This window comes from Trichomycterus rosablanca, chromosome 3 (assembly GCF_030014385.1).
Source record: "Trichomycterus rosablanca isolate fTriRos1 chromosome 3, fTriRos1.hap1, whole genome shotgun sequence".
NCBI lineage: Eukaryota > Metazoa > Chordata > Actinopteri > Siluriformes > Trichomycteridae > Trichomycterus > Trichomycterus rosablanca.
The window spans coordinates 10,745,063-10,758,262 of NC_085990.1; the positions used below are offsets into that span (position 1 = coordinate 10,745,063).

Genomic DNA, 13,200 nt, shown 5'->3' on the forward strand with positions numbered 1-13,200 from the left:
TTTCATTTAAGACAGATCGGATTGTCTGTGTGGGAGACTCTGGATACCTTAATGATGCGAGTGGTAGAATTGATGTAGGTGGCATGTCTTCTTCATATCACTCCTGCTTAATCCCAGAAAATGCTCATAATTGTCCACCGCAGCCATATTGCAGAACCTTTCCTTTCTACTTGCTTAGTACAAACATGTCCAGAGCTTTTGCATTACAAAACTGTACCGGGGTAGAATGGATGTGTGCTGTGTTATTCTTGTTGTGTTATTTTGGCTGTAATTTTGCTTTGTAAGTGTGAAAGGTCAGAGGTCAGTGTAACAGAGGTTAAGGCAAAGATTCTAACCACTCAGAGTAACAGCTGAGAACACTTTGTTTTTTTTAGTATTGCCATTGATTCAAATCTTCAAGCAAGTAATGCAGCTATTAATTGAGATCTGTGAACATGGAGTATAATAATAATAAAAATAATAATAATAATAGTCATTTTAAATTATGAGCACTTTCAAAATCCAGTGGATGCTTTGCTTCAGTACTTCACGAAGCTGTAATGAACGTATCTGGAACAGGATAAATGTGTATTTTACCTCTACACACATTGAGGAGGAATGTTAGAGAGGCAAAAATTCTTCCAAGGATCATGGCTACAATAAGGCACCACCTTTGTGCTAAAAAATGTTTGGAAGCTGCAGCACAAGTTGTTTCTTGCATCTAATCATAATGTACATAAAACATAAATGTATGGCCGCTCAGGTCGCGCAGTGATAAAAACACACACTGCACACCAGAGCTGGGATCTCGAATACATTGTATCGAGTCTCAGCTCTGCCTGCCGGCTGAACTGAGCGACCACATGAACATCGACTGGCCTGTTGTTCCTATAAAGGTGGGGTATTGAGCCAGATAGGGACTCCTCGTAACTGATGCACTACGACCTCTGCTGGCTGATTGATGGTGCCTGCACAGAGATGGGGAGAGAGTTCTGATCAGGGTGGGTCTCTCTGTACACAGAGCTGGTCCGCGGCTGATTTTGTCTGGTGTAGGTGACAAAATGCATATGGCTGCTGCCCACATGTCTGAGGCGGCGTGGGTTAGCTTCGTTCTCCTCGATCAGAGCCGGGGCCGGCATTAGTGGAGAGGAAGCATGACGCAATCAGGCAATTGGACGCGCTAAAAAGTCGGGAGAACAAGGGGAGAAAATGCATAAACAAAATAAATAAATCTGTATATATATATAAACTAGGGCTGGGCGATTTTCACGATTAATTCGGTTAATTCGAATGAACGTTTTCACCCGATGTTAGAAATGTGACAATCGCGATTGTTTACATACTTTATATTTTAATTAAAATACTAACATGTCACGAGGCAGAAACTGACCAGACACTCGCGGAATATAAATCAAGGAAAGTTTAATATCAAAAAGGCAAAAACAGTGTACAAAATCAGTGAAAACTAAAACAGTAAACAGAAGACAACAAGGGTCATACACGGTAACGGTTAGATTCAGTAATAAGGAGCGCAAACACGATCGGCAAAACGAGACACACGAACTGAAGAGTTTAATTAAGATTCACTGAATCGAACACAGCTGAAATGAATCAAAACTCCGGAGCCGATGAGCAATATCAGGATTGGCTGACCGGGGACATGTGATAGTCACGTGACAGTCCGTGGGAGCATGGGAATTGTAGTCTATATTGTTAGAAGCAGATTTTAAGACCTCCATCCACCCCCCAGTCACAAGAGGACAAAATCAAAGTTGAGCTGAGTGATTACTTGATGTCCCCCCAGTGTAGATACTGATACAGACTCATTTATATGGTGGAAACAGTAAACAGACTCGTGTTCCTTTTAAGAAACCTGTAAAGAACTTATATGGTTGTGCACTTTTCTTAATGTAAGGAGGTTATGCTGCACATTATTTAAAGTGAGTTGTTTGTGAGTTATTGTTATAAAGGATATAGCTAATTAAGATTTCTATTTTGTTTTAATTATTGTTAATTATTGTTATATTGTTATTGTTATAAAGTTTGAGTTCCTTAAAAGGATAATTAAAGGTGGTGCTGTTACTATTTTTGCACTTCTGCAGTCTTTTAAATTAAAATGTAAAAAAAAAAGAAATTTGAGTCTTTTTTCAATTGCATTACACAAGAACATACAAAAAAATCGAAATCGTAATCGAGAATCGGTAATAATTTTAAAATAATTGAGATTTTTTTTTTTTTTTTTTGCAAAATCGCCCAGCCCTAATATACACACAAATGTATGATTTGCTAGACGCTACTGGAACTTGGCTGCAGCTGGATTCTACACCATTATTTCCATTAACAACAAAAACAAGAGTGGTTTAACATGTTGCCCTTACTGTATTTACACACCCATGTAAATATTGCCCAGTTACAAAAGTAACAATATAAAAAATATTTAAAAAATAATTTGACATATCTTTGGCCAACAGGATCCCACATATCCCTGTAGAACACTGAGAAGAAACAGTGGAGGTGGTTCTTCATGGAGATCAATACTAAACAGAAGGTCTTATGCAAGAATTATGTAAACCTGAGCTCAGCTTGGCTGTGGCGCTTCTGAAGGCCGCAGCGCATCATTTATAAAAAGACTTTCTGAGAAGAAGTGGAAATAGAAAGTGCTGCAGTCGTCTAAAAATAATGCCACTGTTTTGTTTGTCTCCAGTCCCTGGTGATCAGTTTTGCTCAGATTAGATTTGATGTATACAGTCAGTACATCAGTGACTCATGATTTAGGGCCATTCATTTTTCCAGTTTACCCAATAAAGTCACAGCTAATTTATCTACCTTTTGTTTGTATGTTAATAGATGAGCAACTGGGTTCTGTTGTATTTAACCACGTCTATAGAGATTTTGGGTAAACAACACAGGAATTGTAGTTTTACAAAGAAAAGACCTAATCCCTGTGGTGAATATGTTGGACGATTTGTGTGATTTATAGACTGTTTTCCCTCCAAAGGTCCAGGGAACCTTGTTAGGTTACATGGCATCATGGACTCCATGAAGTACCAGGAGATTTTAAATGAAAACTGGGTTGTGGTTGGATCTTCCAGCTTCCAGCAAGACACTGATCCATAGCACACATATAAATCCACACTGGTCATCCCAGTTCTGCTTAAACCCCAATGAGAAACTGAAAAAAAGAGTCCAAAATATTATAGCCATTCTAAGAGGGCATAATTAGCTCTTTTTTAAATACCTAAAAGCTCATGTGAATGAAATAGGACCTAATAAGTGCATTTACTAAAGAAGATACAAAGTAATTATGCATCTTAAGCAATTCCCAGTAGTTTAAAAGGTGTTAACAGGTGGATGCAAGAGTGTTGCTAAGCAGTTGCTATCGTAATCTAGGGCAGGGTTTTTCAAACCCTGGGTCGTGACCCTTGTATGGGTCACAAGCCAAAATAATTGGTTGCAAAGAAAAATAATAATAATTAAATACGCTGACTTTAACAGTCACATCAACACAAAATGAACTTCTACACGACTGCCCCCTTGTGAAGGCTTTATGTTACATCTTGTAAATCACAGTGGGACCAGATTGCCACCATTTATTAATTGTGTTTTGTTTTGATGCATTGTTTGTGTTGCTACTGTTGGGTCACAGTAAACATCATTGACAAAATGTGGGTCGCTGGAAAAACGTTGTTGCTAGGCTATTGCTGTAGCATCCTAGGTGGTTGGTAGAGGGTTGCTATGTACTTTTGTAATGAAGTTGATGTGCTTGCTAGGATGTTCCTGGTGGTTACTAGGGAGCAGCTAGGTGGTTGTTACAGTGTCCCAGGTGATTACTAGGCTGTTGCTAGTGCAAATAGAGGGATGTCCTAAAAACCCTATTAATTTTTTTTTACATTAAAAAAATTGCCTAAGTGGTACACTATATGGCCAAAAGTATTTGGACACCTGACCATGAGCTTGTTGGACATCTCATTTCAAATATCAGTGATGTTAAAATAGAGTGACGTGTATGTGATCTTTTTCAGCTATAACAACAGACAATCTTCTGAGAAGGCTTTTCACAAGACTTTGAAGTATGTCTGTGGGAATTTGTGCCCATTCAGTCAAAAGAACATTTGAATATCAGTCAGGTCCAGTTTATTCCAGAGCTGTTAAGTGGGACTGAGGTCAGGACTTTGTGCAGGCCACTGAATTTCTTTAAACCAAATTTTTTTCCATGTCTTTATAGATCTTGCTTTATGCACAGGGTCACAGTCATGTTGGAACAGGAAAAGGCCTTCCCTAAACTGTTGTAGCACAGTTGAAAGTATATAACCTCCTTCATATAGTTGATTTATTACACCTGTTAGCGGTTGTTGTGGCTCAAACACATGAATTCATTAATCAGAAGGGGTGTCCCAATACTTTTGTCTCACTATCAGATGGAACATTCTGGTTTGGTGTTGATGGTTTAAATGTGTTGCTCATTAAAATTCTAATCACCTCCTTGTCCATTTTTTCCAGACACTCTTTCTGTATCCAGTAATGATGGAACAATGTCAGGTAGTGCCACGCTCCAACCCAGTCACCTGCAGGGCTCACCGGGTGCCAAGCGGCCAGGTAATACACTGCGCAAGTGGCTGACGAGCCCGGTACGACGTCTCAGCAGTGGTAAGGCTGACGGGCATGTGAAGAAACTGGCACACAAGCACAAGAAGAACCGCAAGAGCGCCGAAATACAGAGAGACCTGGATGAGATCGGGGTGACACCACAGGATGAGACTGTTGAAGAGGTGAGTAACGTGGACAAAGAAAAGGCACAATCACTATGAAGTAAATAATCCACTGCTAGCCAGCTAGCTTATTTTGAACTGTAGTTCCTGTTGCTCATAACACATTAACACACCTCCATATCATGATAGATGCTGGCTGGCTTAGTAACTTTGGACCGGTAACCATCAGGATGGTCCTTCTCCTCTTAGTCCTGGAGAACACAATGTTCATTCTTTCTAAAAACAGTTTGAAAGTTGGACTCGTCGGTGTGTTTGAACCCAGAGAAGTTAAGACTCTACTGTGTAAAGCAGAAGCCATTTATCAACAACATCCAGAAACGTCACTCGATTCCAGACAGCATTTCTGGGTGTTATTGATATATTACATGTGTCAATGCAGTGATGAACTGTGTATATTCCAGAGCCAGTACAGAAGCATTTTTAATATGGTGCTTCCAAGAGTATTGATCTTTATGCACAGAGCTTCAGCTGAATCTTTCAATAATGTTATGGACAGTAGTTGGTGAAATCCGGGAACACCAGCCGTAGTTCCCGAGCTTTCCACAAGCTTTCCAGTCTTACAGGGCTCTTTTCTAACTTAGTTGCAGAGATCAAATTAGGAATTACATTTATATTTTAAGCATTTAGCAGACACTCTTATCCAGAGCATTTTGTTGTTTTTTTATTTGTTTTATTTTTTAAATAAGATGCCATATAAGGTTATTAAGTGCATGTTATTACTCAACCTAAATGAGTAATCTATGGCCTCCTTTGTAAGGAGGCGGGTCTTTTGAAGACAGCGAGAGACTCCAATGTTGGAACAGACAGGGGAGGTTTGTTCCACCACTTGGGTGCCAGTACAGAAAAGAGCCTTGATGCTTGTCTTCCCTGAGTTCTGGGTGGAGGATCAAGTAGAGCAAAACTAGTGGCTCTGAGGTTGCGTGGTACAGAATTACTATTAAAATACACAGTCGCAGGAAGCGTCACCAAGGCAGAACAATATTCTGCCTGACAAGCCACAAAAAAATCAAACCAAACCTTAAACTGAAGCCTAAAGCAGGACCAAAAGTAGCAAAGACAGGCTACTAAAGACTGCCAAAGAAAAATGCACTTCACTCAACACAACTGCCAGAAAACACGGAAAACACAAGTAAAGATTCAACAGAGCACTTAGGTGCAACTCTGCCAGCTACTCAGTCTGAAGCTCACCAAAGGAACTCAGAAAACCAGTGGCACGCTAGCTCACCAGTGCTGAGCTTTGAAGCTGTTGAGTTTGACTCTCAGTTCTACTATCTGCCAGCCGGGCAGCTACACAGACACACGATTGGCTGTAGTAAATGGCAATGGCTCAAACAGGGTTCCTCGTTGCTGGGCAATTACGACCTCTTCTGACTGGTTAAGGCGCCTGCACCGGGACAGCTAGTCACAGATGGCATTGCGGGCTCTACGCATGCAATACAAGTGGCAGCAGCGAGAAGACAGAAATCACCTCCAATTGGTGGACGCTTAATAAAGAATTAATAATAAAAAACATAAAGAAAATTTGTAGTGGCAAAACAACCAGAAAGCTGCCACACAACTCATAGACAAAACTGGAACCAGGACCAGAATGTTGCTAGCATCCATCGACTGAGTTACCAGAAACAAGAGTTTGAAACTGCTAGCTAAAACACTAGTGAAAAAGCTATGGAGTCAGATAGCCAGGTATGCTTTTAAAGTGTTGCCCCCAGGTGTAGCGAGTGATCTTTGATTAGGTGCAGGGAATGCTTTGAAGTGTAGTTAAAAGAGAACTTTCTGTCATCGCCCATCATGGGTACGGCAAGTAGACTTCTGTCCCAGCTGTTTAGTATATGTTCCATTAATAAAGTTAGACCTTTAGTGCGTTCCTTTTATTACAGATTAGTGGGTTGCAGCATGTGTTTCTTTACACGTGCGTCTTGTTGTTTATCAACATAATCCAGTTCATACTACAGCTCTCGTGTCCTCTCGTGTCCTGACCTGCCGTTCTGTCATGGCGGCACATTCCATCTCTGTATTTTTGGTAGCGCAGCACATGATCTCATTTATGACACATGCCGCCCGGTTTAGTGCTGTGGTTTTTACATCAGGTCATGACATGGTGGTGCGGCGAGCGAGTGATAGAACCTGTCATGAACCTGTCACAACATTTACACCAGGGAATGACATCTAAATCTTTAATTAGGTGTGATCAAGGTTTCCATAGGCAGACCTCATTAAATATATAAACATACAGGACATATAGTGCAGTAGCAGGACCTGACTATTAATAAACAATATGGACAAAAGTATTGGGACACCACTTCTAATTATTAAGTTCGGGTGCATTCTGGTCAGACATATAAAATCAATTATTTGGAATAAATTATATGCCTCCAAGTATGTGGCAACAGTTTGAGAAAGGCCATGTCCCTTTTCTCCAGCATGACTGTCCCCCTGTGCACAAAGCAAGGTCCCTAAAGACATGCTTTGACAAGTTGTGTGTGGCAAACCATTACAGAGTCCTGACCTCAACCCTGCTGAAAACCACTGGGATGATCTGGAACACTGACTGCCAGTGAAGCCTTCCTATTCGACATGAGTGCCTGACTTCACAACACAATGTTCTTTTGACTGAATAAGCAGAAATTCCCACAGAATAGCAGTGTTGCCTTGTTGGAATCACTGGAAGAAGGTCCTGGGTTAGATTCCCTTCTGTGTGGAGTGTGTGCATTTTCTCCCTGTGTCTGCGTGGGTTTCCTCCGGGAGCTCCAGTTTCCTCCCACAGTCCAAAGACATGCAAGTGAGGTGAACTGGAGATACTAAATTGACTTGAACTGATGAATCTTGTGGAACCTGTAATTACCTGTCCTGTCATGAATGTAGCCAAAGTGTGTAAAACATGACATTAAAATCCTAATAAAATAAAATAAATTCCCAAAGGCACACTTAAAAATCATGTACAAAGCATTCCCAAATCAGTTAAGGTTGCCATTGCCTTTAAAAAGAGTGTGGTTCTGCCACCATATTAATGCTTATGGTTTTGAAATAGGGTGTCCAACAAGCTCATTGAAAGGTGTCCAGATACTTCTGGCCATATAGTACAGCTAGCTTAACATTTTATTTTCCCGACCGAACCATGTTTGTAGCTAAAAAGCAGAAGCAGATGAGGTTTGGCTCACCAAAATTGGCCAGTTGATGCCAATCTGCATTGCCAAAAAAATAAATGATCTGTTTAGCTGTAGTCAAAAGGTTGTGCATTCAAAGCCCATGAATGGCACACACACACACACACACACACACACACATACACACACATACACCTACCTACAGTTTTTATAATTACAACTAGGAATTTCTTCTCCTTTTTCACTTCTGTTTCTTCTCTACAGAGGATGAGAATTGAAGGTCTGGGAAGCGGAACACTCTCTAAATCGTCTTCATCGGGCATGCAGAGCTGTGGAGAAGAAGAATGCGAGGAGGGTACCGACACCATACCCCTGCCTCCACCCATGGCCATTCAGCAGCACAGCCTCCTCCATCCGGACTCGCAGGACGAAAAAGTAAAGCTCCACAATTTGACTTCCAGCGTGGCATGGGTGCTGACTACAGTAGTCATGCTATAATGCTTTATGTTAGAAGGAATGCTAACGCCAGTTTCATATTTTTTTCTTGTTTGCTTTGGTTTTATTCTCTAGCAATCTGTCAAATTTTATTCAGTATCCATTTTACCCCAGTTCCCCTATTTCTCCTCATAGACCAAATCATTTCCTCTATTATTGTTGTCTCTTTTCTGTGCTCTGTGCCTTTAAAAGCTTCCTTTTAACTTTTCCTTTTATGTTTGGCTCTTTGAAGTCTTAATGAGACCTTGACCTGCTTGTGATTGGTTAACTAGTGTCCGTATGTTAAAATACAGTAGAATAATTCCTCAGGTGCTCAGGTGGCGCAGCGGTAAAACACGCTAGCACACCAGGGCTGACGTCTCAAACTCGTGAATTCAAATCTTAGCTCTGCTACCGGCAGGCTGGGCGCCTACACGAACAGTGATTGGCTTGTTTGTAGGGTGGATGCCAGAAGGGATTCTTCATAACTGCTGGCTGATTGATGGCGCCTGCACAGAGACGGGGGATAATGGAGATCAGTGCATGACTCTCCATGAGCGATATTGAGCCCCATATGAACTCGTCTGGTGCAGGTGAAAAGATGTGGTCGGCTACTGCACACTTGTCGGAGGGGCCGTGTGTTAGTCACGGCTCTCCTCAATCAGGGGTGGAGGTCACTCCTGATACAATAAGGTGATTGGATACGACTGGATTGGGAGGACAATTGGGGGAAGATGCCAAAAAGGAAAAAATAGAAAAATTCCTTTCATTTTCCTATATCGGAGTATTTTAACACAACCACAAAACACATTTTCCAAACCAAGCCCTACCCAAAACCCTGTATCCGACCCCTTATTGACCAGTGAATTCAGAATCCAGCCATACTCTATGTGGACGGGTGAATTTTTCGGGGTTCCTGTACTGCACTGGTGAGCTTTTCTTTATGTTGAAATAGTACAGTACAGCATAGTTCACTATTATATTCAAGTACAACTCATGTAAATAGTGTATGATCTGGCCAAAAGTATGAAGACACCTGATGGATTGAGTTCAGGTGTTTCAGACACACCCTTTGCTAGCACCATGTCGATTCAAGTCAAATTTATTTGTATAGTACTTTTTATAGTAGACATTGTCTCAAAGCAACTTTACAGAATCCAGGACTGACAGACTAAAAACTTCTATTCAGCAATCTGAGCTACAGTAGCTCGTCTGTTGGATCGGACTACACAGACCAGCCTTCACTCCCCACGTGCATCAATGAGCCTTGGCCGCCCATGACCCTGTCGTCGGTTTACCACTGTTCTTTTCTTGGACCACTTTTGATAGATACTGACCAATGCAGACCGGGAACACCCCACAAGAGCTGCAGGTTTGGAGATGCTCTGACCCAGTCGTCTAGCCATCACAATTTGGCCCTTTTCAAACTCGCTCAAATCCTTACGCTCGCCCATTTTTCACCCTGAGGGGTGCCATGATTAAGAGATAATCAGTGTTATTCACTTCACCAGTCAGTGGTCATAATGTTATGCCTGGTCGGTGTATCTATCTTAAGTCGTTGCAAGATGTTGTAAGCAGATAAGAAACAACAGTTACCACAGAACGGCTTACACCCAAGCTTTATTGGAAGTGCTGAAACAGTAACATGACTAGAGCAGTATAAAGGGAGGCCCACAGTTCTGTTCTTTGTTTTTACATTTATCCAAAGTGACCAAATACAATCCAGACCTTAACTTTATTGGAATGATGGAACATCGATTCAGGTTGTGGAGGCTTTCGGAGTAAAGTTTCATGGTCTTGAAATGGCATGTGCAACAAGCTTATGATTAGGAGTCCACATACTTTTGGTCATATAGTGTAATATATACAGTGGTATGAAAACGTAATCCCCTTGTTTTTGATTGTGTCTAGCCCCAGTGTTTGTCATTAACAGCACGGCTGCTCACACAAACTTTCTACCCTTAGGCGTCCCGTCTGTATGGGGGTCCCGGCAGTTCCGACACCCCCAGTGCTGCTGAGCTGGTCAGCGCTATTGAAGAACTTGTCAAAAGCAAGATGGTACATGGGCATTTTTCATCTATTATTCCATTAATGTGCATCTTAATAAGTTGTATTAAGTTTTTAAGTATTTACTTTTGGTTTCTGTTACTCAGAATCTGGAGGATCAGACCAGTTCCTTCTCAGGAGAACAAGTGGACAGCAGCAGCCCCTCCTGTAACCCCTCTGATACCTCGTTACTACTTTCATCTTCACCTGCTGATGAGATGGATGAGCGCAAAACCGGATTCCTCAAGAAACGCCAGTAAATAGCAGTGTTCTATTCATTTCTATTCATTCATTTATGATCACTAAATGCTTTAAACTGGGCAGGGTAGTGATGCCCAGTTTAAAGTTTAAACTCATCCACTTATCTCCCAATTTAGTCATTTCCAATTTCTGAATGTGATTTCTCTGCTACTTGAGCAGCCCTGATCTGATCAAGCAGAGCTGGATCACCACTTGCACCCTCCAACACCAGTTTGTGGGGTGAATACATTTTCACACAACTGTACACTATATGGTCAAAAGTATATAGACACCTGACCATGAGCGTGTCGGACATCCCATTACAAAAACAAATGGTATTAAATAGAGTGACCTCGGTGTGATCCTTTCAGCTATAACAACATACACTCTTCTGAGAAGGCTTGTCGCAAGGCTTTGTAGTATTTATGTGGGAATTTGTGCCAAGCATTTGTGAGGCTGGGCACTGAAGCTGCTCCAGAAGGACTCAGTTGATGTTCTAGTCCATTTCAAAGCTGTTCAGTGTGACTGAGGCCACTGAAGTGTCTTTAAATCAAGCTTTTCTCTATGTCTTTATAGATCATGCTTTGTGCACAGGGGCACAGCCATGCTAGAATGGGAAAGGGCCCTCCCTAAACTGTTGCTGTACAGTTGGAAGCATATAATTTTTTTTATATTATTGATTTATTACACCTGTTAGCAACTGTGGTGGCTGAAATACATGGATTCAAACATTTGAAGTGGTGTCTCAATACTGTTGTCCACATAGTGTATGTGTCCAGCAGAACCAGCTTCAGTAGTTTGTCTGCTTCAGTAGTTTTAAGTATCTGGAGAAGATAACACTGTATTTTTTCTTTCTTGTGTGTTCTTTGCAGCTTTGTGCTCTTGGAGTTGGTGGAGACAGAGCGAGACTACGTTAGAGACCTGGGTGCGATAGTGGAGGTAAGAATACACGTCTGTAATCGGATCTGAACGTCATGGGTTGCTAACAGAATGTATAGAAGGTTGCGAGCAGCGTGACTCACTGGACTTCTCAGTACTTTTCCTTCACAAACAGAAATGTGAAGGACTAGAACAAGAAGTGAACTGGTTCCAGTGGGTGGTGCCACCTGCTCAACACGTGATATCGTTTGTGTGCCATCCGTCTCCTTGTTTCCCTGGTAACGACATCTTCACACTTTCTGCATTCACAGGGCTACATTAGCCGGATGAAGGAGGAGGGGGTTCCGGATGACATGAGGGGCAAAGACAAGATTGTGTTTGGAAACATTCACCAGATCTTCGACTGGCACAAAGAGTATGTGTTTATCAAGTGCGCTGCCCTTAACGGAACCCTTTTCCACCCATGCACTCTGCACAGGCGCCTCTATCCGTCAATCAGGGTCCTTACACAGCATTTTTGAAGACCCCGCCCACATAGTCCTGTCATCCCGCCTGCAGGCACTGCAAATTATGCCCGCTAGATGGCGCCCAGCCGACCGGTGGCAACACCGAGTTCAGAATCTCGGCGCTGGTGTGCTAGCGGAATTTCCATACACTACATGCCCTGGCCAGACTTATGTGGGCATCTGACCATAAGTTTGTTGGGCATCTTATTCCATAGAGTTGGATTCCTTTGGGGCTATAACAACCTCTATCCTACTAGGAATATTTTGAATTGTGTCAGTATCAATTTGTCTCTATTCAGTCAAAAAAGCTATGTAACATGAGGCTCCGATGGTTTCGTTTGCAATCAGTGTTCTAATTCATCCCGAAGGTGTTTAATAGAGTTGTGTTTGGGTCTCTGTGCAGCCCACTGGAACTTCTCCACACTTATCTCATCCAACCAACTTTATGGGCTTTGTGCTCAGGGATTAGAAATGGGGAATGCTGGAATAGCAAAAAAGCAAAAATGAAAAGGAAATAAACCATTTATTTAAAATATATAAACATCTATTAGCAATAGATTAAATATTAGTCAACAATAATCGTATAAAACTTCGCTATTGACTTAATGGGCACAAATTCCCACAGATATTCTTAAAAATCTTGTGAGAAGCCTTCTCTGAAGAGTGGCTGTTGTTATGAAAGGATAACATAGAGGTCACTCTATTTTAATACCATTTGTTTTTTAAATGGGGCATTCAACAAACTCATGGTCAGGTGTCCAAATACTTTTGGCCATATAGTGTATATCTACAGCCAAAATGTTCAGGTGTGTAAAATAAACAATAGACCGTTCTCCCCTGCTTTTGCCCTTTTTTGGGGTATTCACCACCCCCATTGCCAATTACAGTGTATCACAAAAGTGAGTACACCCCTCACATTTCTGCAAATATTTGATTATATCTTTTCATGGGACAACACTATAGACATGAAACTTGGATATAACTTAGAGTAGTCAGTGTACAGCTTGTATAGCAGTGTAGATTTACTGTCTTCTGAAAATAACTCAACACACAGCCATTAATGTCTAAATAGCTGGCAACATAAGTGAGTACACCCCACAGTGAACATGTCCAAATTGTGCCCAAATGTGTCGTTGTCCCTCCCTGGTGTCATGTGTCAAGGTCCCAGGTGTAAATGGGGAGCAGGGCTGTTAAATTTGGTGT

The 13,200-nt window shown here is 41.6% G+C and overlaps 1 protein-coding gene across 1 annotated transcript in view; it reads left to right on the forward strand.

Moving 5' to 3' along the window:
• Window positions 1-13,200, forward strand: part of triob (trio Rho guanine nucleotide exchange factor b) — a 173,835-nt gene that overhangs the window by 137,054 nt on the left and 23,581 nt on the right. Inside the window, exons 36-41 of the mRNA XM_062992645.1 lie at window positions 4,480-4,748; window positions 8,117-8,287; window positions 10,292-10,384; window positions 10,480-10,628; window positions 11,485-11,551; window positions 11,803-11,906. Of these exons, the coding sequence (XP_062848715.1) occupies window positions 4,480-4,748; window positions 8,117-8,287; window positions 10,292-10,384; window positions 10,480-10,628; window positions 11,485-11,551; window positions 11,803-11,906 (853 nt within the window). The remainder of the gene's footprint in view (window positions 1-4,479; window positions 4,749-8,116; window positions 8,288-10,291; window positions 10,385-10,479; window positions 10,629-11,484; window positions 11,552-11,802; window positions 11,907-13,200) is intronic.